Below are 27103 nucleotides of genomic sequence, written 5' to 3' on the forward strand. Positions count from 1 at the left end.
TTGTCTGTAAAGCGCAAAAAAAAATATGAAGCCTGCAACAAGGAACGCTCATACGAATCTTATAATCGCACTTATATGCTGGAACAACCTCTTGCGTTAGCTTTCTTAAAGCCCTGCTGTACTGCAAACATGAACTAAAATTATAGAGTTGACTGCCCTAAATCTCTGCTTTTGGATATTACTGGCACAACAATGAGCTACTCCACATTAACGCGTATCCAAGTCATATTACATGTGGTATTTTGCAACTCACCACCCTCATAACGTGGTTCCTCTGAACGTGATTCAATCCGCAACTTTTTAACGTAAATGGTACAGTACTATGTAATTGATGTATAGAAGTTTAAGATTAAAGGGATGCAGTGGCACTCTGCTCTTTTGTGTTGTCCAGTATAATGCCGTTTCGACTAAGGTTAACCGGATAATTATACAAACTAGACCAAAAACACGTTCTAGCCGTTATTTTTTTTCTTCACAAGACCAAGGCCGTATACACACTCACTCACCGTGGCTAGTCACTGAAGCCGGCGAGGTTTAATGAATGGTCGTCGTAGCGCTTTACATAAGGTATCGCTTGGACATGCGTCGAAAGAAGTAGCCGTCTTAGCGATAACGGCCCATTCTGCGCCTACAGTGAAACGAATTTAGGTACACACGCAAGATCGTTTCTTCGGTCGGTGTGTCCGCATCAGCTGCAGCACTGCATCTGTCGTACCTTCGAACGCAGCCACTGAAAGCACGCTAAACTGCAGATGCCGACGCGAGACCGGCGATATAAAACAAACAGTTGCTGCGTTTAAATCGGAGCAGGTGGCGTCGTATACGCGTATGTAACGGTTTGGTGCTCCTCTTTTTGCGAATACGGTTTACTTACTTTTTATTTGCATTATTTCTATGTCGGTACGAAATCCATCTGCTTGTGAGCGCGCCACCGTACGTCTGTGACGAAGGGACATTTCCTTCCAATATTTCTGTTTAAAACTCACTCAAGACAGTCGGTAGGTGTTACATAGTCTTCACATGATATTTACCGAAACGCTCAGTGGAAATCACCATTCTGCGACTCCATTCCGACACTCGAACACATAACCTCCTAATGCACACAACCGCACTGCAGATGCCGATGCTGCAAGCATGGACTGGCAATACTTCCCAATATAGAGGACTTTGTAGCGTGAATAAAAGTTTTTCTTCTTTTTATTCCCTTGTTTTCTCGCCTTGGTGGTGAAGGCGTCATCAATTCACTTGACACATTTGGATTGGTCACACGTGCTATACAAGTATATTTATTTTTTGCCTCTGACCTTCAAAAGAATGTTTCTGTCACTTTCAATGGTAAATTGGAAATTCCTGCACTAGTTGAAACATCTTTACGTCGGCCAGGAGTGCTCTTGCTAAAGCCAAGTTAAGTCAAGTCAAGCTTATTAAATAGTTCAGCTGAGTTACATGGTTAGCATATTACAGCAGTAGGTCCCTTAGTATCAGAAAAACTGACAGGGGGACCTCCTAGGCTACATGAATGGCGTAATTACAGAAACAGCAAAAGTAAACAGACGTGTGAGCAATAATGAACAAGCTTGATTAACAATAGCAATAAGAGCAGTGCATAACATAACGGTAATACTCGCTATTGAAAAAAAATGACATGAAGATATTCAAAAGCAAGTGATAAAACAGGAATACCAAAGCAAAAATCTCCCACCGGCACCACCTTGGAGGTCGAGATCTGGTACTAGCGTTACGACTGATTACGCACCACGAGGGACGAACGGGTGCCGCTTTAAGGAGCTTCGCCCCTAAAACGTGGACTCTATGCACTTTCCTGCACTGGCAGCGAGATCGCGTGAAGGGCGCGCTTTAAAGGTCGTAGCCCAGCTTGTGTTTCACACGAGTTGGGATGCGTGCGTCCAGCGTTTCTAGTAAGGTCTCGCGCGTCTGACCTTTACCTAGCCCAACAGGGCGTGGCCGTGCCTGCTCGCACGCTTATCTCGTGAGGGGGCAAGTTTGCACATCTTGTGCTTTCACGGTACCACAAAGTTGCGTTGAAGCTATAGCACAAAGGTCACTTCGCTCGCTGCAGCGGCCGCGTTTGCGAAATGAGTGAGCCGCTAGGTAGAAGAGCCAAAGTAGGGGCTACTTGGTTGTGCGTAGTGGACACTTGCAGCGCGCTGCTCGAATTCAAAGAAGTAAGAACTGTGACAGTTGTTAGTACGCGATCGTCCTTTGTGTATCTGTGCGTTCTTTTGGTGCGCCCTTCTTTGTGTTTGAGCAGCGCGCTGCAACTGTCACGATTTCCTATAGGCTAAAAGCTGCAGCACGCGGAAAATTTGAAAACTTTTAGGATTAGCTATGGCATGACATAGGGTTCGTTTCAGTGACTTCCTGCTAGCTGCTGTATTTTTGTATGTCTTTCCTTTCAGGGTGAAACAGAGCGAAGGTTCTTTGCGCAGCCTAACAAACCGGTGGCAACTACTGTAGTGTGTTAGCAAAAAAAAAAAATCGACCTCGTCTTGCTGCCGCCTTTATTCTCTGCTCAAGTACACTCAAATACAATAAAATAGGTTTAGCTGTTGTTTGTCAGAGTATGGAAGGAAGAAAAATACGCTACGTTGAGTGCAAACGACAGCTGCCACCAGCGTTGCTGGTTGATACGGTCTCGCTTCCTAGTAAAAGCTGCACTTCCCTAAAAAAAATTTCGCTCGCAATTCGCATACATACGTGGATTCTCCCGCAGCTGCTTTCGCTATGAGCTGACGTATGCAGCGAAAGCAGAATAACTGGCTTCTGTAAAAGTAGTTTGAGCATTATAGCGCGTGCTTGAGTATAAAAAATTATTGCTTATTGCAAGTCATAGCGTAGATGTAATTCGACGTATATCGGGATATATGTAGGCAGCCTTCGGGATGATATAGGTGTTGACTATATTTTTTGGCATTGTTTTTCAAACGGGGAGGCAATAATTATCAAGGTGACCGGCTTAACCGTATCAAGTTTTCGTATGTGATTTACTGTATAGCGTTTTGTCGAATTCTGTACTCTTTAGCTTCGTTAAAGGACCGGCCATTTACCAGTTATAATGCCACCTGCAGTTTGCTATATCTAAGCTCTACCTCTTCCCCGCATGCTTTTTTAAACCAATAATCTAACTGTCCTTGCTTACCTAGACCATTGCCCACTTTTGGAGCTTCAAGAAACCCGGCTTTAAGCCCAGAACTTTCGGAGACATGCACGAGAGCATCCGCAGAACTTTTTGCAGGGCGCAATGTCCGTGCAACGCAAATTGTGGTTGTAGTGCTGGCTATCAAAATTTATAACAAAGCAACAAACACTACATACATGCACTACATACACGATACAAGCGTCAGTTCAGGTTAGCCACTGTAGTTACAGTGTTGTCTCCACTGTATAGCAGTCTAATAAACATACATTCTATTCCTATGAATCAGCAAACTATAATCAGGCGTTGTTCGACCCCGGAGGAATACGCCAACGAAAGTTACGTATGCTATGATATTCGCATCATCGCACCGTAAAGTGCACTTCGTTTCAATGATACTGACCTATGTGCTCTAACGTGAGTGCTGACATGACGTCACACCATAAGTTAACCTTTTAAACGCCAATGGTGTCGACAGGCCTGAGAAGCCCAGGATGTGAACACAACTACTACACTTTCAAAAACACGTCGATCCACCTCCTAACGCTGGGGTCAAAGCGAAGAAATGCAGTATAGATGTAGTCGGTGACTGCTTCGCATGAAAGCGATTCCCACAAGGCGTGGGATCCGCCGAAGTTTAAATGCGAGGTATTTCTTAGCGAATCCAAGACACTTTGAGTGTTTCTATCTATATATCTATCTATCTATCTATCTATCTATCTATCTATCTATCTATCTATCTATCTATCTATCTATCTATCTATCTATCTATCTATCTATCTATCTATCTATCTATCTATCTATCTATCTATCTATCCGCCTACGTCTTGGTGCGCTCGTGATCACCTCCTTAATTTAGTATAGACCAAAATTGCCATGGTCATTTCACGAATATGACTGTCGGGTTATGACATCATTAACGCGAAGATCTTGTCGCGTACGTCGTGAAACCCTCTCCTCCAGACACCTGTGGAGCGTATACCCGTATACCACGGCCCGTGGTATAAGGGTATGCGTCACAGGTGATTCACAGTTTATATGTACCCAGAAACGGCGAGAACAGACATTGGTAACTGAAAGGAGCGAGCGTTAAGAAAAACCGTTATCGGCAGCGTTGACACGACAAATGCAAAGAATAAAAATCAGTATCCCAGCAGGAATCGAACCCAAGCATTCTGCCTGGAAGTCAGGTATTCTGCCACACAGCCGCGCCAGGTCAAGAAACTTCTTTGTAAAAAGACCCTATGCAGGGGTAATGTCGGGGCAACGTCAATTGTGCTTGTAGTGCTGGCTATCTTCTTTTATACTAAAACAATAAACACTATATGTGTACTCCTATGATACAGGCGTCATGTTGCGTTAACGTCAGTTATGGTTCCAGCTTTAGCTCCGCTTTTATAACAGTCCAATAAACATTACATTTGTATTCCTATGATTCAGCAAGCATTATTCAAGCGTTGCTCGACCCCAGATGAATACGCTGACAAAAGTCGCGTATGATATTCACATCATCGCACCGTAGCGTGCACTTCGTATCGATAACACAAACGTCTGTACTCTAACGTGAGTGTTGATACTACGTCTGACCATAAGTTATCATTTAAACGTAGTGTAGTCGGCGTGCCTCGTAAGCCCACGATGTGCACACAACTCCTCCATTTACAGAAACACGTCGATCCACCTCGTAACGGTAGACTCAAAGCAAAAACATGCAGCATTGAACTACTGGCTTCCTGCTTCGCATGAAAGCAATTCCCACAAGGCGTGGGCTCTGCTGAATTTTTTCCAAAGCAGTTTCTAGACCCGGCGTGGCTCTGTGGTAGAATACCTGACTGCCACGCAGAATGCCTGACTTCGATTCCTGCTAGAATCTTAATTTTTATTATTTGCGTTCTTCGGATCAATGCTGGCGATGTCGGTTTTTCTTAACGCTCTCGCATTTAAATTACCAATGTCTGTTCCCGCCATTCCTGTGTAGATATAAACTGTCTATCACCTGTGGCGCATACCCGTATACCGCGGCCCGTGGTGTACGAGTATGTGCAACGCGTTCTGGGGGAAAGGGTTTGACGACGTACGCGACAGGATTTTCACGTTATTCGACATGGCATGACCAGACAGTCATATTCATCAAATCCTCTTACCCTCCCATGCCAATTTTGGTCTACGCCAAGTTAAGGAGGCGATTACGAGAGCACCGAAATGACACTCGAGCACACTTACCTTCCCAGACCCCATGTCGGATCAAGGGCGTGCCCCCACCTCCCCGCCCCGAAAAAAAATGTCTGCCTACGCCACTGCTTTCAGCCCATTCTATTTGCCCTGTAGAGTGTTGCTTCCTAAACGTATATACTCACATAAGGTCAATTATTCTGTCATAGACAGTCCATAGTCGCCTATAGGCTCATCATGTATGACATTTTCATTGCATGTATTGTTTATCAACACTGAACTATCAGAAATATTACCCCGTCTTCCCAGCACAATCATATTCTTTTGCCGCCCGCAAGGACAAACTAGGGCAAGTTCTCAACTATATTTACTAGCATAACTGTTTCGCATCCATTGTCTTTTGAAATAAAATCATCGCACAATATTCATATTTTGACCTCTCGCAGCAAGAAATATTTTGTTCAGGAATTAATGTTCAGGAACCGACCAGCCAACACGATGATGATGATCACGATGATTTGTATGCACAAGTGAAGATGATGAACGGCACAGTCAGCGCTCACACTATATATATATATATATATATATATATATATATATATATATATATATATATATATATATATATATATACCTCTGCATATTTGGAACATGACGGCGACGGCAAAAACCTGCCGAGTGTCCATATAATTGCTAACGCAATAAAATAAGGATGAGTTACCAACGATGCGCTCCACGATCAATGTCGAGAATTGGAAAGCTACCGCGACCCTGAATTGATGATCCTATGCAATGTATAATAATTACCTTCACAACAAGAAAGGTTACTTACAGCAACGACTGTGAAGTTAAGGGAGAAAAGCGCGTCTAAAGGGTAATATTACAAAACACGTACGCATACATCCTATAAAAAGCCTCGTTTTTTTTTTGCGATAGCTGGTGTGCATATATACCAAATTTTCTTAACCGTTCCCGCGCGAGATATACACTGCACAAGTGCATATTCTAAATATTCTCGGTACTTGTCCCATTGCGCTCCAGCATTCATCTGAAGACGGGAGATTTAATTTCACTGCTAGAGCTGCATTGCAGATGCCGCGTTCTACGTTGTCGGCTGCACTGACTGGAGCATGGCCCCGCAGCTGCACCGGAAGTGATTCATGAACTTGCAAGTCTCCAGGGTTAGCCGAGAAAGACAACAGTGACTGTGGCGGCGCTCCCTACCAGTGCAGAGTTGTGCGTATACACCCGGTTACAATGCCTCGACATCGAGGACGAGTTTATAACGTCGCTTTCTACTGACAAGCGGCGTCTGCAACTATTCAAAGATACGTTTCTTGAGCACCTGCCCAACGCATCAAAATCCGTGTATGGCCATTTAGGTGTCCATTACACCGTGGAATACCGCTGCCAGCCTATTTACGATAAGTGTGTAGCGCTGGCAAAGCATAGTAATCGATTGACACCAGAAATAATAGAAGCCTACGAAATAACCCATATTTCGCCCCGAGATCTTTGAGTGGCACCCTCTCGCGTGTGACGTCAGCAGGAGGACTCGGGTGGCGTTCTTATCGCGCGCGCTCGCTACGTGAGGGCTGCTCGACGCTGCCGGCCAGTCTCTCCTGTTAGAGTTCGTGAAACACTTGAGGGCAAGTTCATTAAACAATCTGCACTGTATGCTCAAGCAAAATGCTCCGCGAAATCCCGCGGAGCTTTCGTCAGGAGCGCGTTCAGTGTCGATTAATACTGGTGTCGTCTGCTAGCCATCAATCTATACATCTGGATGTCGTGGATTTCTTTTTCTGACTGTTCCATGGCAGTGGCCCACTCAAAACGACTTGCTGGCCCGTTTTCGATCGCTGACTTCAGCGTTTGGGCTTCGGCTTCCGGGCTTGCGTTATAGCACAATGCATACAACGTGGTGCGCGTGTTCGGTTGGCAAGCTTGCTCCGTCGGCTCATTTCCGTTGTTCGGTGCGCAAAGCGCATGAAAAACGACGTGTGATGTCATTCAAATAAATTAAATGATCGTTACAGGCAACAGCCTTTGATTAGATTCAAGTTTCCAGAAGCTGCCGTGTAAGCGCGTCGTAAGTACTTAAAATTTAAACAAGAAATAAAATACTTGAGAGCACGAGGAAAAAGGGAATGCACGACTGTGCTATGAAACAGTGGCAGGTTGTGAGGCCACCCAGCTCTACTCTGCCTTCAGACATGGCACCACCATTGCGAAGCTGCCATATTTTTTTTTTATTTTGCTCTTTACTTCCCTTTCCCCCTGATGGCTCTCCACGGTTTCACATTGGGCAACCGCTCGCGCGATATCAGCGCGGCGGCGTATGGTAGCCAGCGCATCCCATTTCACTGGTGCTAGCGGTTGTTTTCCGGAGGTTGGTTGAACTAAAGGACTGGGTTGAACACCGTGGAGTTCCGAACAGTCCATGTTGCCAGGTAACATGAATAATGGTGTGAAACTGCACTCGAAAGCGAAATTTGAGGTTAAATTGGGTTTCATATAGGCGCCGATTTCGAAAATAGGCATTTTTAGGCACTTATAGGCATTTAGGCAAAACCCCAAAGGCAAGCAATTTATAAGCACTGTAAAAACACTATAAAAACCCTTAATAACGCGTAATTCATGCTCATATTGTCGCGTGGTCGTGGCTTCGACGAAGACAGCATTCAGCACGTCCGAGATGAAACTGTTTATTTGGCCGAACTTGTGGCCGGGAAACTGAAAGTCAAACTACAGCAATACACTGATAGCGGCGAACAGAGCGTCGACCGTCGATCAACTGCTCATGGCTGGGATGCGCCGTCTTTTATACATCACGCATCGAACTTTCCAGTCTTATCACTGGTTGTCGCGCAAGCACTGGAATAATCTAGACTATTCGCGTCCTGCGTGCAATCTTAACAAAACGATCTACTACACTCTCGAAGCTTCTCGAACACTGCGGCGCGGTCAGCGTCGAGCGTTGATAACCGTCCTTGCTGGTCAAACCCGAATACATCAAAATAAAAGAAGAAGCGGGCGTGGCAATATATCCAAATGGGGCGATAGGAACGCAAGAAACAAAAATAGGCTTTTGCCTAAAATCCCGTCTCTAGTGATCACATTGTAAATCACGAGTATTGGCTAGGTATCCATCGAGTTCGATTGGGAGTCGCTTGACAATCACAGCAACAATTAGTGTAACTGTATATTAGCTTATCTAGGCTATTTAGCTTAATTTGCATATTAGATAAGCTTGCATCCCAAGTCAAACTAAGCTTAATTAGATAATTTGCCTAAACAGCGCTACACTGGGCTGTCTTAATTAGTCTTAATTAGGCTTGGCTCGGCTCACCTTGTCGAGCTCGGCATAACTGGGCACAACGCGATCTCAGCTCGACTTATATAGAACTAATTATTCATTGATTTACTTAGCCTAATTAGGTTAAGGTAATTATTACCATGGAAACTAGCTTAATTAAACTTGGCTATGGTTAAGTTGGCTTAACTAGGCACAGCTATGTTTAACTTGGCTTGACGTGGCCATGCCGGCATGATGATGATAACTATTTATCTGCATTGCGGACCAGACAAACGGCGGGAATAGTAGCTCTGCTGTAATAATCGAGCGTTAATGAGCCAGCGCTCGAAGCAAGACGTTTAGAGGATCAGTGGGAAAATTCACGTAAGAGGGGTAGCCGAATTTTTGCATGAATTGATAGTTTTACAACTTACAGACGAAGATCCAAATGAAAATTATTGAAATGAAAAGTACGGTGAATAATGAGCTGCAATACATACATGTAGTAAAACATAATTAGCAAAGATAGGTTTTACTTCATTTTGTCTCCTGGCCTTAGCCTGGCGTTTCGCCTCTTGCGATTCATATGAAACTGCGGAAGGCACTTCAGTAAAAACCAAAAAGGTAATGTCAAGAAGTATCTGTCGCCTTGCAAAATCACCATATCCTTTTGCCTACGCATGAAGCTATGCACCATACGAAAGCTTCGCTAATAAGTCATTTCCTTGACTATGAAACGCGCCATTTAGAATAAGACAGCCTGAAATTCTCAAGTAACTACGTTGTTTTTTATGGTGTCCTTGGTCACCCGAGCAAGCGCACGAACGTGAGTTAGCTCCTCGCTACCAGCCACTGAGCAGCATCCATGGGCGCCGACGTGTCAGCCGAAAACAGACGGCAGCCACCCAACCTCAACAATTATTGGCATCTACAGTTGCACACAGAGCTGTGTCGTGCGTTTGTGCAAGTGACCGCACTGATCTAGATCAGTGGCTTAGTCTTCTCAGCAGTGGCCCTACCGGCTCTTCTAAAAAGGTGCAGTATTCCCACGGATGCTATATCCTTTAGTTGATGCTACTTGATGCTACTTGAGAGTTTACACAAAAGAATTTAGAGCCCCAAACATCAAGTTAATCAGCATACCAGTGCACTATGGAGAAAGTAACATTCGTTCGATCATAGTGATTTACCATATGTCTTTACCACCCCATGCAGATCGTATGCGCACTGCACATTTTTGTTATATCAATTGCGTCTCTTTCTCCTACCGCGCCCTTGCGTAGTACGTGCTGGGAAAATGCCGGTTCGAGCTGTTTCTGCCACTCGCGCCTGTGTCTATGTCTCTTCTAGAGTACTTAATGTCCATTTACGTGGAATATAGAAGAGATCATAACAAAAGGGCAATATGTTTAGCACTACAAAGGACAAGGATTTTGAAATGTTGTGCGTCCTTTCTGCTCTCATGATGATGTAACTGCTCCTTAGCGTTCAATGATATTGAAAGTCACACCATTTTTATGTTAAAAGAGCTTTATTTTGGTAATATATTTGATATTCTTTTATCTACATCGATTCCAGCGCTGATGGCAATACTACGAAAAATAGAGCATGGGTTGGACAAGAGATTTCGTACACCACCAGTCTCCAGTACTCGACCGTCCCCCATGACGACGACCCTGCATTACGGGAAGAATTAGCGCGCATTATTATAATTTATCATAATTATGAACAAGCAATTGATACAGACCACTCGAAATAGAGGCTTTTCGGTATCACTACAGATCCTTTTTTAACAAAAGAAATTACGGCTTAGCGAAAGGCTCGTACACAGCCGCAGCACATAACTATGCACATTTGCAAGATCAGCCGATGCCTTTCATGAGCTTGCATGGCCGAGACTTCAAAACAGCTATGGCAGCACTTGCGAGATGACGGAAAGTCTGCTAGCATACGTAGTGCCACAGAATTGGTTTAGAAATCTTGCGTCTTCGAGTTGTTTTCAATCCGTCCTCTCCCTGTAATCAGCTACCCTTCTGGTTCGCTAAGACTGCAATATTTTGTGGCGAGGAACCATGGTTCGTAGTTCCAATCCCAGACTGCGGAGAAATTAGTCTTCAACTACGCAGCATTTACTCTGATAAGTCCGTGTCGGTTTCCTTTGCAGCTTTGTGGTATATTTGGGCGGATGTCAATTTTTACTTTTGAGCCATTGAACTCTATTACACACCGTCATTTTGTACTGAGAGCAGTAAATTCCTCTCAGAAGTCAGGAAACATGCAGCCAGCAGCCTGTCAACGTTCTTTCTCTATTCACTAATTGCGGCATGAATTATGCTTTATAACGTTTTTAGTTAGTATGCAGCCAAACAACATAGACAACGGGGACTGTGGACGACTGTAGTCAAATTCAATTACGCCGCACACCTGAAAAGTCAACCCAAAATAGAGGCTATTCTGTGCTTTTCCAACGTGAAACGTCAACTAGAGCGTCATGCTCTCTTTTTGTAGTTTGGTAATGCAATATCTCATATGCCACATCAATATAGCTGTAGCTACAAAATGCATAGCTTTGCGACTAACTTGGTCGTGCGACTGGTGCTAGTCGCAGGTGTGAACGAGACTTATTGCTGCGTTCAGGACAATGTCCAAACAAATCATAAGCAATTGCGACAACCCCTTCGCTGACCCATAAACAATCATTCCAGCAGCATGGTAACTCAGGGTTTCGAGGCACGACGCCCACGTGGAAACGCAAGACGCATCGAGCGCTCTAGCAGTTTGTAAAGTACATGAGCAGTCAAGCGCTTAGTTTATTTTTCCCTCGCACTCTCTTCGCTCTTCCGTCACGTTACCTAATATGAAGTATGTTCAATGGTAGTAACGTAGTCCACGTCGTGGCTCACCTGTCGTAATCCAGTATGGTGTCGATGCGATGCGCTATCGTGATGACGGTGCAGTGCGAGAAGCTCTCCTTCAAACTCGCCTGTACCTTGCGCTCTGTGTCCGAGTCCATCTGGGAGGTGGCTTCGTCCAGCACCAGAATTCTCGTGGCTCGCAGGAGGGCACGAGCGAGCGCCACCAGTTGTCGCTGACCGGCACTGAAATCCATCCAGGGGAAAAGGCGTTAGCCCTTCCGAAAGAAGTTTCAATATCTTAATAGTTGGATTTCTTTTCGACTATCTACAGATTGTTTTCGTACGCAAATCTCCCCTTCAGGATAAAAATGTATATATGTAGATTTATCACATTAATCACAACATTAATAATATACTACAATGCTTCCCTTATTTACCTTTTACCCGTCACGGTGGTCTATTTTTTTTTATTGAAATAGAAAATAAATGAAGGAGTTGTTGTCACCATTGCTTGGTGACGGCTACCCCTTTCCACATAGTTGTTAGGATAACAGAATTAATATATATATATATATATATATATATATATATATATATATATATATATATATATATATATAATCTACAGTCGTATAAGTTCAAGAACTCAGTAGCCATCGCAAATATTAGTGTCTTCAAAATAACGCTGGAGCACTTTCATTGCCTTACGGTTTATCCTAGTCGGCCATGGGCCTAGTATTTTCGCTAAGGAAAACGTTCGCTCAGAGTCCAGCGTGTGAAGTTCTTGTTCGAGTCGCTGTCTATGCGTGTCGTACTTCGGACAGTCGAGCAACAGATGATGCACATCCTCGTCGTCGTGGCCGCATGAACATGTTGACGATGATGCACGATGAATCCGAAATAAGAAGTGCTTTGTGTAAGCGGTTCCGAGTCTTAGGCGATGAATGAGTGTGTCGATACGTCTTGGGAGCTGGGGGTCTAATTGGCACTCAAGGTTAGGGTCAACAGCGTACAGAATCGATTCCTTTGTGCTGTCTGGGAACCAGGTGGATAAACATAATTCACGTTTTGTTCTTCGTAAAATTCGGTTTATATCACATTGGGATGCAGGAATGAGGTAGGTTTGTGTGTAATTATGAGCGGCTTTTGCCAACTCATCTGCCATTTCATTTCCCTTGATTCCGCAGTGACTGGGAACCCACTGAAATGCCACGTGATGACCTGACTCCGTAGCTTCCGAAAGCTCTTTCAAGATCGCGTATACTATACGTATATCTATTTTTCCTGAAGTGGCATTTTCCACACACGCAGGAGCCGCCAGGGAATCCGTGATTACGACCCACCTTCTGGGCCTCGTTGACAGTTTAATAAAGCCTATGGCTAGCAAAATAGCTACAAGCTCCGATGTTGTTGAAGAATTCGTTATGGTGCTCGACTGCTGACCCGAATGTCGTGGGATCGAATCGCAGCTGCGGTGGCCATATTTCTATCGAGGCGAAATACTAGAGGCCCGTGTACTTAGACTTAGGTGCACGTTAAAGAACACCAGATGGTCAAAATTACAGGAGTCTCCCACAACGGCGTTCCGCATAATCATATCATAGTTTTGGGGCGTAAAACCTAAGAATAATTATTGTTATTACTTTTTTTAACCTTTCTGACTGACTTATAGAACTGACTTTAGGTGAAGTTTATATAGTTTTTTCCATGTCTGTGATTTTCACTCATTCTATGTTCCGTGAAAAGGAGTGGCCGGCACGACATAACAGCGTGAACACCTATTAAAGGTCTTGCAATAAAAATTAAAAAAAGCATACTGATATTCCTTTTATCTGCGATATTATTTTATATTGATACCCTCCTGTGTGTTCCTTAGAATTCACTGAAAGTTATAAGGGTATTTTTTCAAATATGGTGGCCAAATACAGTTTCCCTTAGCTATTTCATTCACAGATTAGGCAAATTTACAAAGTCCAGACAAGGTTCGTCGAAAGAAGGACATACTTTCTACTAACCTGAGGTTTTCTCCTTTTTGAGACACGCAGAAGGACAGTCCCTCAGGCGTCTTTTCGACGAAGTCGCTTAGGTGGACGCTTCGAAGAACTCTCCAGAGAACCTCGTCTGAATGGGTGCCTTGTGGATCCAAGTTTTCCCGTAACGTCCCAGTAAACATAGAGTAGTCCTAAATGTCAATGAAATTATAATGTCGCGGGGTTGTGACAGTGAAGAAGTCAGCAGTCAGGCTGTTAAAGACGAAACTTTTTATTGGGTGAATTTGTGCCCAGAAAATGAAGTAACACTGTACTAGCGAACGGCAGGAAGTGGAAGATGGAAGCTGCGATGAAAAAATCCGTAAACAGGGGGTGGGTGCTCGAGCCAACGTTTCGACAATCAGTTCCAGCCTTGAAGAAGACAAGTCCAGTGTCGAAACGTTGGCTCGAGCACCCACCCCCTGTTTACGGATTTTTCCACTGTACTAGCGAGTAACACCCACAATACAGCGATAGAGGCGAGTACAATCGTCGACCGTCGATTAATCTGATCTTCCGTGAAATGCGCATGGTTGTTATACATGCCTGATCGAACCTTTGGTCGTTATCTTCGTGGCTAGCCATATTTCCAGACAGGCACGTAGCCAGGATTTTTTTTTCGAGGGAGTGGGGGGGAGGGGGGACAAGGCCTAAGTTTTCGAAAGAAAGTCTTTCCGTGGCGAAAAGAAAAAAAAATGCCTGGGAATAAGAAGGCTGGACGAATTTCAGGGGGGGGGGCTGCCCCCTCCCCCCTTTCCTACGTGCCTGCTTCCAGATTAAGCTCAACGGATTGCGTCGTGTGCGCACTCACTAAAAAGAAATCTGGAGGCGACCTAAACCTTGACTTAGGTATCTGGTAGAGGCACTCGCATGTCGGCGTTCGTCTGCCCTGTCTGCCCTTGTGTTAACTTAGTGTGTCGCGCGCTGCCGAAGCAAATCTCAGAGGCCACGCAGAAAGAGCCGTGTAGTTACGATCTTCTCCTCCAGGTGCCGCAACGATCCTAGCTGCTCACAAGAAAACCGTCTGTTCCTTCAATGTACTCATTCAATTAATTTTCATGAATTATGCTCACAGTTAACTGATCCTTAAGTAAACTTATGTCCCGATATCATATGCATGCAATATAACTTTTAACTTGGACTAGAACCGTCGATTTGGTACCAGTTGTACTTCTTAAAACACATTTTCTGAATATTCGGAAAACCGGAAGTAAGTACTCGAGCGGAAGTGCTTGAAAGAGAAACAAAAGTGTCACGTACTTGTTCCTCATGACACTAGAAATAGCCATAGCTTCACGCATTCGACAACTGAGCTATGGCTTCAAGTTATCAAATGCGGGCAAATATCAGTCTATCATGCACGCAGCTGCTCCTCGGATATCTTTTTTCCACTGGCTATATCGGTTACACTGGAGCGGTTCCACTGGAGAAACTAGCTATTGTTTCTTTAGATGTACAAATCTGGAAAATGTGGCATTGCGCCATAATGTGTTAATACTTTATTCGAGTAACTCAAATAAAACATTACAACTAATCAACGCCACTAAAGGCAGGATTGTCAATTAGAAAGTTTACAACGCCTCATTCATAATGCCCTGTCCTGTGTGCTGTGTCATAATGTCATGTGTCTCGTGATCGCGCTCAGTACCATTGTGAATTACTTCTTCCAACATGCCCAACTTCCAACATGCCCAACAAGACCTTATTAGAGGCTCGCGTGAAGTCGCAGCGTGAAGGCGCACACGTCGTTCGGATGTCAGCGTAAGGAGACCGATTAGGCTCTAACATTTTCTTTTCATCAAATCCTTAGGTGCCCTAATAATTATGTGAAGGGTTGTAGGATTATGTGAAGGGTTGTATGGGTGCCCTCGAATAATTTGCTAGTGCACTGATAATAAAATAATTCAAGAGACCCCTCTAACAAGAGGCGGGTCATTTCGATAGCCTGAGGAGATGGACGACAGGGGCTCTGATGCGTGGGTGTGAGGACGGTAAATTTGACGTTGGTTACTGAGATGAGTTCACGTTATGTGAGTCCACTCAAGTTACTTTAGGGTACACAGCCAACGAAGCTTTACTTTTGATCTGAATGTGCTAAATACTTTATTTTGTATTTCATGCAGTCTGCGTAGACTTGTACACAAAATTTAATGGACACCAATATCTCTTCTTCACTGCGCCCTGAGTTACTAGAACATTCGCACTAATCATGCTGAGCCCACGTGCGCTACTGTAGGAACCCCTACAAGGTAGTAATCAATTTTTGTACGAGTCATACGTTTATTGAAATTCGAATACTGGGCTCTAATTTTTCCCAGGTGCAGGCATGTGTGCGATGACAGGGAATGATTTCGCATAGAGCAGAGTTATTTAAAAAAAGTACAATCACTTAAACAAGTTGCAATATATTATAGCTACGACAACCTCACTGCTTAGTTATTACTGAGAGACTGGACAACGACCAAATCAGTAAACATCATTCACCTGCGGGATGACGCTGATTGCAGTACGAAGGCGTTTCAGAGGAACTGTGTTATATCGATTCCGTCAATGGTGATCACTCCCGACGTTCGCTGAATCATGCGCAGAAGTGCTAGGACCAGCGACGACTTTCCGGCCCCAGTCCTCCCCACCACAGCCAACTGCGAACGTGAGCGAAATCAGAAACTAAGGAAATGTGGCACACATCATCGTTCCTCGGTGCCTATGCATGGCGCTGCCAATTCAAAGCAAGAGATAACAGGTCTGATTCTCTTCAGCTGTGGTCCGATTTCGCTAGCAGTAAAATGCAACAACTGTCATGTGTTTAAGCTTATATAGCTGTATGTTAAAATGCTGTATACTCCGTTTCATACATAAGGTGCAACCCTATGGAAGCTAGCGAGACTTCTTGCAGTAGATGCCTTCGCGCCAAGAAATTGGTTCAATGATTTTACCACATGTAATGTGATTTTTTTTTTCGTTTTTAGACTGAGTAGTTATTTAAGAATATGCGCTGTGCCTTAAAAATAAACAAACCCCGTTATTCATACGGTTGTCAATAGGGTTTTCGGGATCGCTTAGCGTATCTTTGTTTTCGTATTGCGGCCTCCGCGATTAGTTCTGGAAGTGCGCAGCCGCAGTCAATCGCGGAAGCCACGTATACAAAGGCGACATCCAAGCGCGAGACGCGCGGACTTAAACATTTCGCCGACCCAACTTCTTGTATAGCTTCCACAGCGTTGGGCCTGATGTATAAAACAGAGTATAAAGGTTACGTATTCGTCCGGAGGCCGCCCTATAGTGGCGTTCCTCTACGCACTGCCTAGATTTCGGAGGTCCAGCCCAACAATATGGTCATAAAACCATAGTTTTGTTCTTTATGGTCACACGCCTATTAATTATACCAATTTTCGCCTAGTAAGACCTGGATAGTTTGATTGCTGTAGGCATAGTCACAGGCCGTGTTATCACGAAACTCGAGGTCCGTATATGCCACATTTCCATATGGACGTACCTTCTGTCCCGCCTCTGCTACAAAGGAGATATCTTTGAGCGTGTCGTCGGCGATTCCTGGACGATATGACGCGCTGAAGTTTTCGAAGCTCACGACCCCTTTACTGGGCCACATGTCATCGTAGGGTTGAACGAAAATCCGAGGATTTTCTTGCTTTGTGTGACCGACGGAATCCTTTCGTCTTGAAAGAACATCCTGCAGGAAAAGAGACTGGTACATTTTTCGACAAAACGTATGTTCTGTAGTAGCCTTGCTAGTGCCGCAGTAACATTGACCTGAATACGGATAGTAATGTGGGTTAAAGTGGCTCATGTTTATCATTGTATCGTTTCCTCCATCCTTACATTTCTTTCCGCACTTCAGTGCTTCACGCTGTACATTAAACAACATGAATCTTGACCTCAAATGCTCTTATTAGCTCTTATTATTCTCTTATTATTATTGCTCTTATTAGCTCTTATTAGCTTCCATCTGGCAGCCTTTTTTTTGTCAGGGAACGTGATACTAGGGAACAGGACCTCAAATCTGGTGGAGCAGAAGCAGCGCCTTTCGCCGCCCTAGTGGAAAAAGATCAAAGCTTTGGCCGCTATGGGCGGTCGGGCATGCACGTGCTCTTACTTCGCGCTCGCGGCAGATATGCTTTTCTGGGCTTTTATGTCACGACGGCTTGCGCTGTTTTGTCACTGCGGGAAGCTGACACATAATACTGTTGCGTCATGAACTACCATAACATTGTGGAAACCTCGAAAGGCCCTAAAACATCCCATTCGGCTCTAATGGTTCCCAGGCCAGCGGCACGGAGGCTGAGGCATCAAACATGGATTTCAGCAGTTCTTGTGATGCTTCCGTGGTCGTGGCAGCTTGCCGTGATTTCTGCCGTGTATATAATCCTTCATTTTGGGCTTACAAAGCCTCACATGCTTCCTCAAACGCGAAAAGTGACCGTCGGCATCGGCAGCGTCGGCGTCAACACGAACGAGGCCAAAATTATCGCGTGATAACGTCATCAGAAAAGTGACAAAAAGAATAATAAGATGGTTTTCGCCTTCAAGTCATCGTAGGCGAATGCATAGTGGAATGTGTGATTTATAACAAATTGGTGCGGTGACCCAGTTTACATGCCCGGCCCTTTATTAAGTCGCCTTGTTTGGCTTTGTTTTCCTGGTCTTGTCTCTCTTGCTGTACGAAACGCCGAGCCGCTCGTGCACTAGGACAGACAAGACTAGAAGCACCGAGCTATAGTGTACTATACACCGAGCCATACAAGACGACGTACAGTACGGTCCACTCTTACAGGGAACACGGGAGCGCGTGGCTGACAGCCCGCGCGGCGCTGACTAGCGGCGAGATTTGTAAATGCGGCGCATGCGCATACACTTGTAAGAGCGGCGCGCACTCGAACGCCGTAATGAATCTATACGCGTGCGCTGCATTTACAAATCTCGCCAGCAGTTAGCGCTCCGCGGACAGCCGGCCACGCGCTCGCGTGTTCCCTCTAAGAGTGGACCATACTGTACGTTGAGAAACGAACACTGTCACACAACGACTCAGGCACCATGCTGTTCAAACGAAAAACTTTAAATTAAAGCAGCATATTTACGCTGTATTGGAAACGAACTTTCAAGACAGGCACCTTGGATTTAGTTGCAGGGTGTGTGATCGGCTATGGATCGAAGTTACGTGTCACCTCTGTATTATGTCCTGAAGAGGTTCTCTGGTCGTCCACATTCCCAGAGCGGAATGGCTCGCAATTTCTTCACGAATACGGCAACAGTGGACCCATGAAATCTCTCACGATTTGACTCTGCGACTTGCCTTTTGGTTTGCCTTACTGTTGACGCTTCGAGGTTCAAGATTATTCCTCGTTTGGTAAACTTGTAGGCAAGCAGCAGCTGCATGCTTGTTCTGAACGTAATACCAACCGTGCACGCGTACGTGACCGCTGCCGCTTTCGCTGGGGTTTTGACTAAAGGCTCTGTAAAGACAGCCTAAGTAGCAAAGATACTAAGCCTAAGTGGCTAAGATTTGCGCAGAAAACGCGAGACCAGGCGCTGTTATAACGTATCAGGCTCAATCAGCCTAATAGCAGTGGTACGCCACTTGCAACTGTGAAATGTGATGCAGCCCGTACCTCAACAAATGGCTGAGACGTAAACATGCACCTGTTCTCAAGGACATCAATGCACTCAAAACCCAATTGCACTAAAGACTTTATTTGCGTCGAAGGGATGAGGTTTCGCACGAAATATATTCTACATGGAAACACAGGTTTGGCCACATCCTGCCTCCAATTCACATTATTGACGCTTGCTCCACGTTAGTCAATTCAGCAGAGAATGCAAGAGCAGTTTCTTGCTGATAAAGTATTTCCATAACTGTCCAGTTCTACATTATTCCTGAAATATGTTATCTACGCCTTACCGCGTCGAACTGTAGTGGCTAAGCTGCTCTAAGCCTCAGCAGCAGCCTCGAATATAAAAAAAAACGAATAGGCTGTTTTTATATGTCGCTGTAGGTTTAAAGAAGAATTCATCGCGTACGCACCTTCTCCAAAGGCAACTCGGTATATTCCAGTGCTCTCTGGAAAGCCGCCTCACCCAGGGCGTTCCAAAATCCGCCAAGGAAAACCACCACTGTGGCAAATGGAACCTGCAAAAATAGTCAGCGAACTCACTGTGTCATGAGAGCAGGTGTCATTACAATCTTTCTCCGCACTCCGGTTCTTATGCCATCAACTTCCTTCTGAACGAAGAATCAAGTTACAGAAGCACAAACCGCTGAATCGAAAGCAATCATTAGCACGTCCCCCTCACATGCTAGGCGAAGTACAAGCTGAAAAGCAAAAGAAGTACGAAGCTGCCTCTAACTATGACCTCACTGAACCACCCACACAGTAGGGCCACATTCTATGGTATAGCTTAACGTGGTAAAGTGCAGTGCTGCAAAGCTCGAGGGCGTGGGTTAAACTCCTGGTCATGGCGGCCGCATTTCGACGTGGGTAAAATGCAAGAACACCCGTGTGCTTAGGTTTCGGTGTACGCTAAATAACCCCAGCTGGCCAAAATTAAATCGGAGTCCATTACTAATACCGGTGTGCCTCATTGTCGTATCGTGATTTCGGTGCGTAAAACCACGGAATTTGTATTTACGCTGTACTTAATCTGCTCTTCTTCTGCTTGCAATTCTCGATGTAAACCGCGGTCGTTCCGCACTACCTGGTTTAGCCGTCCTTCGGACGAGCTGGCCACGCCTGAAGCTTTTTCAACGCCTTAGCGCTCGCTCGTGAATATCTCTGTGTAATATATTCAGTCGTATGTAACCAGTTTTCCCACGGTGCTCATGGATATGCGTGCTAGTTTGCTTATTTTATTATATGCCTGAACGGTTCTGCACGGAAACAAGGGGCAGCGTCATATAGTAATACGGCCAGCTGTGCGCTTGTTTTTGTTTTTGTCCTAATTTTACCCCACTCAGTAAGCTCACGCTCAGCATAATAGGCGGCGTCACGTCGCGCAATGTTTTATCACATGAATGTTTACCACTTTACCTAGCATATTCTAGACTTTAGTCTTTTGAACTGTTTTGCTGTGGTTTTATTATCAGCTGCTGTCTGACCCATAGCATCTGTGTACCGTGTGCGTGGCAGATAAGTCGTTCTTGAGAAGATGTAAACGTCTGCTGCAAGAATGTCACATCGTATGCCGTAGCAAAATCAGCTCTGTGGTCTGACAAATTTTGAAGTATGCCAAGTTTCCTGCTATTTCCCGTCTTTTGGTATCCGGCCATGGGCACTAAGTACCTACTATTATCAGCGAAGCTGTTCAAGCTCCCAGAAAAACGTCCCGGCTCCGCAAAAGACTGTTATCATGAACGGGTATGTGCCACCGAATTGGGGCAAATCCCACCACTCACTGCTTCGGCGTGGCCTGTAATAACACTGATGGGTGACAAAACGAATACAGAGAGAGTGAAAAAGAGAGAAACTGATACGCAGAACGAAAGAAGGATATAAAGAAAGAAAGAAATTCCTGCCGAAAAAGAATTCTTCACGAGGCGAGATTCGAACCCGCGTACCCTCGATCCGAAGGCGAGCATCCTAACCACTCGGGCTATCCAGGCACGCTAGCAGAGCATAGAATAGCCTCGTATAGTATAGTGTAGCAAGAGGTGAGAGAGGGAATTGAGTGTGAGGAGGAGAGATGTGATGGTGAGGAGTAGGGAAAAAAGGAGGAGAGAGAGTAACGCGTCGCACAGAAAAAATGAGAAAGAGAGAAGATCAACGAAAGAGAGAGAGAGAAAATAAGATAGAAAGAGAAAGGAAACAAGCATCGCGTCGTCTAGCGACCAGATACCACACCACCTGGCCTATAGCCGTGCATGCGCACTAGCTAAGCCACGCCCCTGACGGAGACATCGCGCGCAACCTCCGCTCTACAGTGCATAGCCTGGCTGCCCCTGATCGGGCAGACAGTCATGAGGCGTCCTAAGAAAGCGCGTACTGCCAAAGAGGAAGCTGCGCATGTCGAAGCTAGACGCGTCGATCGACTGGGAGTACGAGCGGCGATGGGCCCGCGCTTCGCAGCGCCAACCTCTGCGCGGCTTAGTGCAAACTTCCCGCACTTTTTTAGAGAACACACAAAAGCATGCCTGCGCATGCCCTTCTCGAAATGAGCATGCGTGTTAATTAAGGCAACCGCGCTGTACTGAGGTCGCATTTCAGATTAGTACAGTACTCACGGATCGAAGCGCGACGTCGATTTTTACCAGCGGCCGTATGACGACAACTTACCGTAAATGCCGAAAGAAGAGATAGTCCAGCCATTGCAGCGGAGCCAGGGTCGTCATGGGCTGGTACCACGATGATAGCTACGGTTAGTACTATGATTAGTAGGGCGCATATGGTACTGATGAGGCGGCCCATGGCGAAGCAGTAAACGAACGTGTTGAACGACTCCAGGTACACCGTCACCATGCGTCGGAACCGAGCGCAGAACTGTTCCATGACTCCATAGCAACGTATCAGACCTACGCAATCGAGTGTCTCAGTCAGGTGCTGGAGCACTCGAGACAACCGGGTGCTTTCGTAGAGGCGTCCAAACATCGTGCCACGTATCAGGTAACGCTGAAAAAGAAAGGTGACACAGAAAACAAAATTACTCAAGACATTTTGTAACAATAATAATAGCCTTCGTTTAAGAAACGGGAACATTGCTAGCAGAGTGGGTGTTCCAGATATAGGCAGATCTTGGAGAGTTGCCGTTAGCCGCCATTCACTGCAATTACATGAAGCAGAACGCTGTCTTGTGTGTTATTCATGCAAATATTATGTGCAGGAGAACATGGATATTTGAAGAGAATAAGAAATTTGGCAATTGTCACGTACCGCAGGAATCGATGTTATGCGAAGCGTGCGGCGGGAAAGTGGCGTAATTTTTTTACTGAGAGATACGTTACGAAATGATGCTGAATATATGTAAACATTTTATACGCACACGTATATGCTGGAGAGTCGCATTTGTGCTACATAACAAGTTGTTTACAGTGGGTAACAATGCCAACAGCAACAATTTGTATTACCAACACCAGAAGCGGTAAGCTGAAGTGTAGTGCTTGTACTTGTCCGTTGTGACGGAGAACGCACGCACGTTTTATGAAGCCGTGTGCGTGTTTGGAAGGGGTTCTTGACAGTGCTTGAACAAAGTCATCACACCGTGATCAGTAAGCACCAGCAGCTGTACAGGACTTGTTATCGGATCTTTCGTGATCGTGACGACGAGGGGTCTCTGTGTAGTGAAGTATGAGGTATATGTGCAGCTGTTGGAAATCGTGGACGCCTCGGTCATTTCGTCGACACACTGTCTGTCGGTGACATGTCGGAACCTGAAGTCACCCTTTGCGTTGGTGATGTGTACGCCGTCGAGGCTGGTAGACCTGGATATCACTACGTAGACCAACATCAGTGGATGGCGCTTATCGTATTCGTAGACTACGTGGGCGTATTTGGCCCATGTAGTGGAGGCTATGGAGACGAACAGGATAGCGCCCAGACCTAGGCGACTAGACGGACGGACGGACGGACGGATGGACGGATGGATGGATGGATGGATGGATGGATGGATGGATGGATGGATGGATGGATGGATGGATGGATGGATGGAATGGAATGGAATGGAATGGATGGATGGATGGATGGATGGATGGATGGATGGATGGATGGATGGATGGATGGATGGATGGACGGACGGACGGACGGACGGATGGATGGACGGATGGATGGATGGATGGAAGGATGGATGGATGGAAACGGCCAAAATGCCTTAGGTTCGCTCAGAAATAGCACTGTTTGACCTGGATGTACCCACGTTGACGCCTAGTGGCACATCTCCACCGTGACAATTATAGAGTATCGCGAATCCCGCGCGAAGATGACATCAACAAGCACATAATAAACAATGGTACTGTATGTGCACTTCTTCAAAGTGTCGTCAATTAAGGAGGGAAACGGCACGATGTGAGTTTCCGAGTAATAGGGTAATCTACACCTGTGCTTATGCATACGCTACCACTCTGCGCTTCAGCAACACGGGAGGCAGAGGTTCGTAGCTTGAGCTGCGAACGCGCGCAGGCGTTCCACGTCCCGCTGGCCTCTGTCTCGCTCCACCAAGGCCCGAAATTCGCCCGTCGACACCGTTGCTTTTTTGCGGCGCTTATCGAAGCAGTTACATTAGTCGATGCCGTCGCACTAAAAGCAGTCGGCGGTGGAGAAACACCGCGGGTGCATGTGGAAGCTGCACTACTCTGAGAACGAGCCGTCACACGCTAACACCAAGCGAAAGGCAAAGAACGTAGCTGCGTCTAGGGCGACTGCCCGATGCTAGCGCGGCCAGTATTTTTCGCTACGCTTTCGATACGCTTTAACCATCGCCTTTAAGATTGCGCGCTGGCAGGAAACCTTTCGGCCCGCAATCTCGGAAGCCGTGCTTTAAATGCGTCGTCGCCGAATCGTTCTTTATCGGCGCTAGTAAGTGTTGTGCCGCATTACTCTTCACCGTCCCGCCCCGCCTTGCCCCACCAACAGAGAGCACCGTTCGAGATAGAATGTGTGAGAGATATAAGGCGCGTTTGTAGAGTGTCGTGCATCCGCCTTGATGGCTTAGTCGGTGGAGCACCGGGCGCTTGTTGCCGCGGACCGAGAAGTCGTGAATTCGATTCCCGGCGGCGGAACTTTATCTTGTAGTTTTTTTCTTCTTTCTCATCTGTTAGCGTCCATTTTATCAGCGTCATATCCGTGATGGAAATACGTCACTGAAGTCTTAGTGGACCCTGGCATAAAACACTTTCGTGTTAAAAAAACATGAACTGTCACATGGTCACAATGATAAAACAACAGCAAATGTCCGCCACGAGTGAAGATATCACATTTAACTAGACAAAAGCACTATCTCTTTTTCAAGAAGCGTGATTGAACGACTGTCTAAAAGAACAGGCGTGCAATATAAGGTCTTCAACAAGCAGCACATTGTGTTTCGTGTGGCTGCGCTCCACTCTTCAATGACTCTGAGGTCCTCTCAAGATATCGAAGTTGGATCGAGCGCGAAATCGATGAACCATTTTAGATCAAGAAAAAAGGGAATGCGTGCGTCAGAGAGCCCTCAATCGCGCTTCTGGAAAAAGATATATTGTTTTTGTCTAGTTAAATGTGATATTTTGACTCGTGGCGAACACTTGCTGTTGTTTCATCACTGTGATCATGTGACAGTTAATGTTTTTATTGTTCCTTTTAGTTCTTAATTTTTATATTTATTTTCTGTTGCAATAAACTTGCCCACAGTCGTTCGTCAGCACTCATGTTGTTTGTTACTTCGACTTAGTCACGCTTTTCGCTCTATTTCCTGTACCAACTTGCTCTTCAAGACATCCTTCTACAACAGCATGGGTTATGATGCGGTTCTTAAATACCCAATCTTCGTAAACGTCAAAATTACAAAATATTCTTACATCCTTACATTCTTACTAACAAAACATCCGGATAAAGTGTAAGCGTGTCAACACCTCAAGAGCCAAATACTGCTCGGCTCTGCGATCGCGCCATAGGCTCATAATATACCACTCAGTCAACTTATATTCCACTACAACGAGGAATGAGCACCCGAAAAAAATGTTTCAGAAAGCTGCAGGAAAGCTATCCGCTTTAAGAAATGTGCTTTGAGGATAGGGGTATAAAAAGTCGAACTCACCATGCAAAACAATAGGATGACTTCAGCACCAACGGTAAGGCCAAACACTAAGGGCGCCTGGGTTCCGATTACAGCGAGACGCGCGAACACAAAGAGGATGTTCTGCATAAGCAGCTTGGAGAACACAAATACGCGAGTGTCGTTCATTTCCAGATCCACGGAAAAACGATTGAAGATGCGGCCTCTCGGCGTAGCGTCGAAGAAAGAGAGCGCACTGCCGGCGACGCACTCCAGCATGTTGGCGTGCAACTCCATTGAGCGGCTGGTGGTTGGCGCACGCCAGCAGCGTGCCTCCGGCAAGCCTTAGGATAGACTGCAAAAAAAAAAAAAAGAAATTGTACTAAAACTCATTGAACATAAGAAGGAGCCAGTTCGCTTATAATCGGGCTTGAATGGTGATTTACTGGATGATATTTTGACGCGTAGTCTCAGCTTAAGTCTCTTTTCTCTTACCCCGCAGACGCTGAGCCGTGCTCCTTACAAGGGCTGCAGGAAAAACCTGGAGGACGGCTAAGATTCGCATTTAAGGATGGTATTCGCGAATCGGGCCCCGTTCGCATCGCCTTTTCATTCTCTTGCACAATGCTTCGATTCTTGGTAGACACCTCAGCGTGCGGCAAGGAAATAAACGTCTATGCGCGTGACATTGACTTTTGTAATCTCCTAGGGTTGCCGACTGCAAGTACAGTGCGAAGTGCCCACATAACCCATATTTATCCATTCTGCGAAGTAGCGAAGCACCCAGTACGCCTCGATATGGCAATACGCGCACCTACGCAGATGCGCTCTTTGTTGATGCTGCTGCTGATAATTACGATTAATTATGACTGAGCGCATTGTGATCGGTGGGCTTGTGAACCACCCACTCGCTGCGCAATACATATGGGGTTCCCGGTGTGATTCTACGCTTCTGCCACGCAATATTGCAACTGTTAACAAGAATCTTCACCCTGCATTACACCTGGATAAGATTTTTTTTTTGCCGAAGAACTTTCAAGCACAGACGTGGCTGTCTAGTAGAATACTTGACTCGCACGCAAAATGCCTGGGTTTTGTTCCAGCTTGAACCTTTGATTTTTATTACTTGCATCCACCGCTATTTTTAGCTCACGGGCAACAATGCCGCCACCGACGCCACAATTTCTGCGACACGTGATCTTTACTGCTATCGTTTTAATAGTGTCTTTTCTTCATTAGGTTTAGTTATCTCCGCCTCACTTCCAACCTCTTGGAACACAACAGTGCCCTTGACAATACATAAGCCTGTGGAAACGCATGACATCATTCACTAAGTAATAGCATTACGGAAGAGAATTACAGCCCAACTTTGTGAGCCCTGTCGATCTGAATTTCGTCTTTTCAACGGACGTACTCGTTATTATCTGACCAAGGGGAATATTGAAATTAAAGTGGCTCTTTTTTCTTCGTATTCGTTAGCGTCTTTCATATCATTCTGTCTTTAACATAGGAATTTTGCGATTATTTTGGCTGACGTTTCTGCACCTCAGTAGTTCACTCTAAATTGACTTACCGTCTCCAATGCAAAACACAGCGAGCCAACGTATAATGCTCCGGCTTGAATGCGTCGTGATCTCGGTGCTGCCCATCATCGTCGCTGCCCAAGCTTTCACGCAAAGCATTTGACAGGCCACAAACGCGGCGCTCGCTGCCAAGCACGACAGTGCTATCGGTGCGCATGCGCCAGAGTATTTGAAGTATGCTCGAACGATTTCGAAACATCCCTGAAACAAGCCACAAAACAAGTTGCAAACCAGATCGAAGGCTGTCGTTCAGACTGCGCTAAAGTAGTGAGGAAGGTATCGTATAACTTTAAAACCCCATACAATCAATATAGATTCAG

General features: G+C 45.5%; 1 protein-coding gene across 1 annotated transcript; it reads right to left on the reverse strand.

The window, feature by feature from the left end:
• Window positions 1-10155: 10155 nt before the first annotated feature.
• On the reverse strand, window positions 10156-25497 carry LOC119375993 (uncharacterized). Its single transcript, XM_049411341.1, is given in 9 exon segments — window positions 10156-10300; window positions 11528-11722; window positions 13495-13661; window positions 15994-16043; window positions 16046-16151; window positions 17006-17200; window positions 19550-19654; window positions 21795-22127; window positions 25243-25497. Coding segments are annotated over 9 exon segments (1551 nt in total).
• Window positions 25498-27103: the final 1606 nt, after the last annotated feature.

The sequence above is a fragment of the Rhipicephalus sanguineus genome, unplaced genomic scaffold (genome assembly GCF_013339695.2).
Source record: "Rhipicephalus sanguineus isolate Rsan-2018 unplaced genomic scaffold, BIME_Rsan_1.4 Seq1061, whole genome shotgun sequence".
Lineage (NCBI taxonomy): Eukaryota > Metazoa > Arthropoda > Arachnida > Ixodida > Ixodidae > Rhipicephalus > Rhipicephalus sanguineus.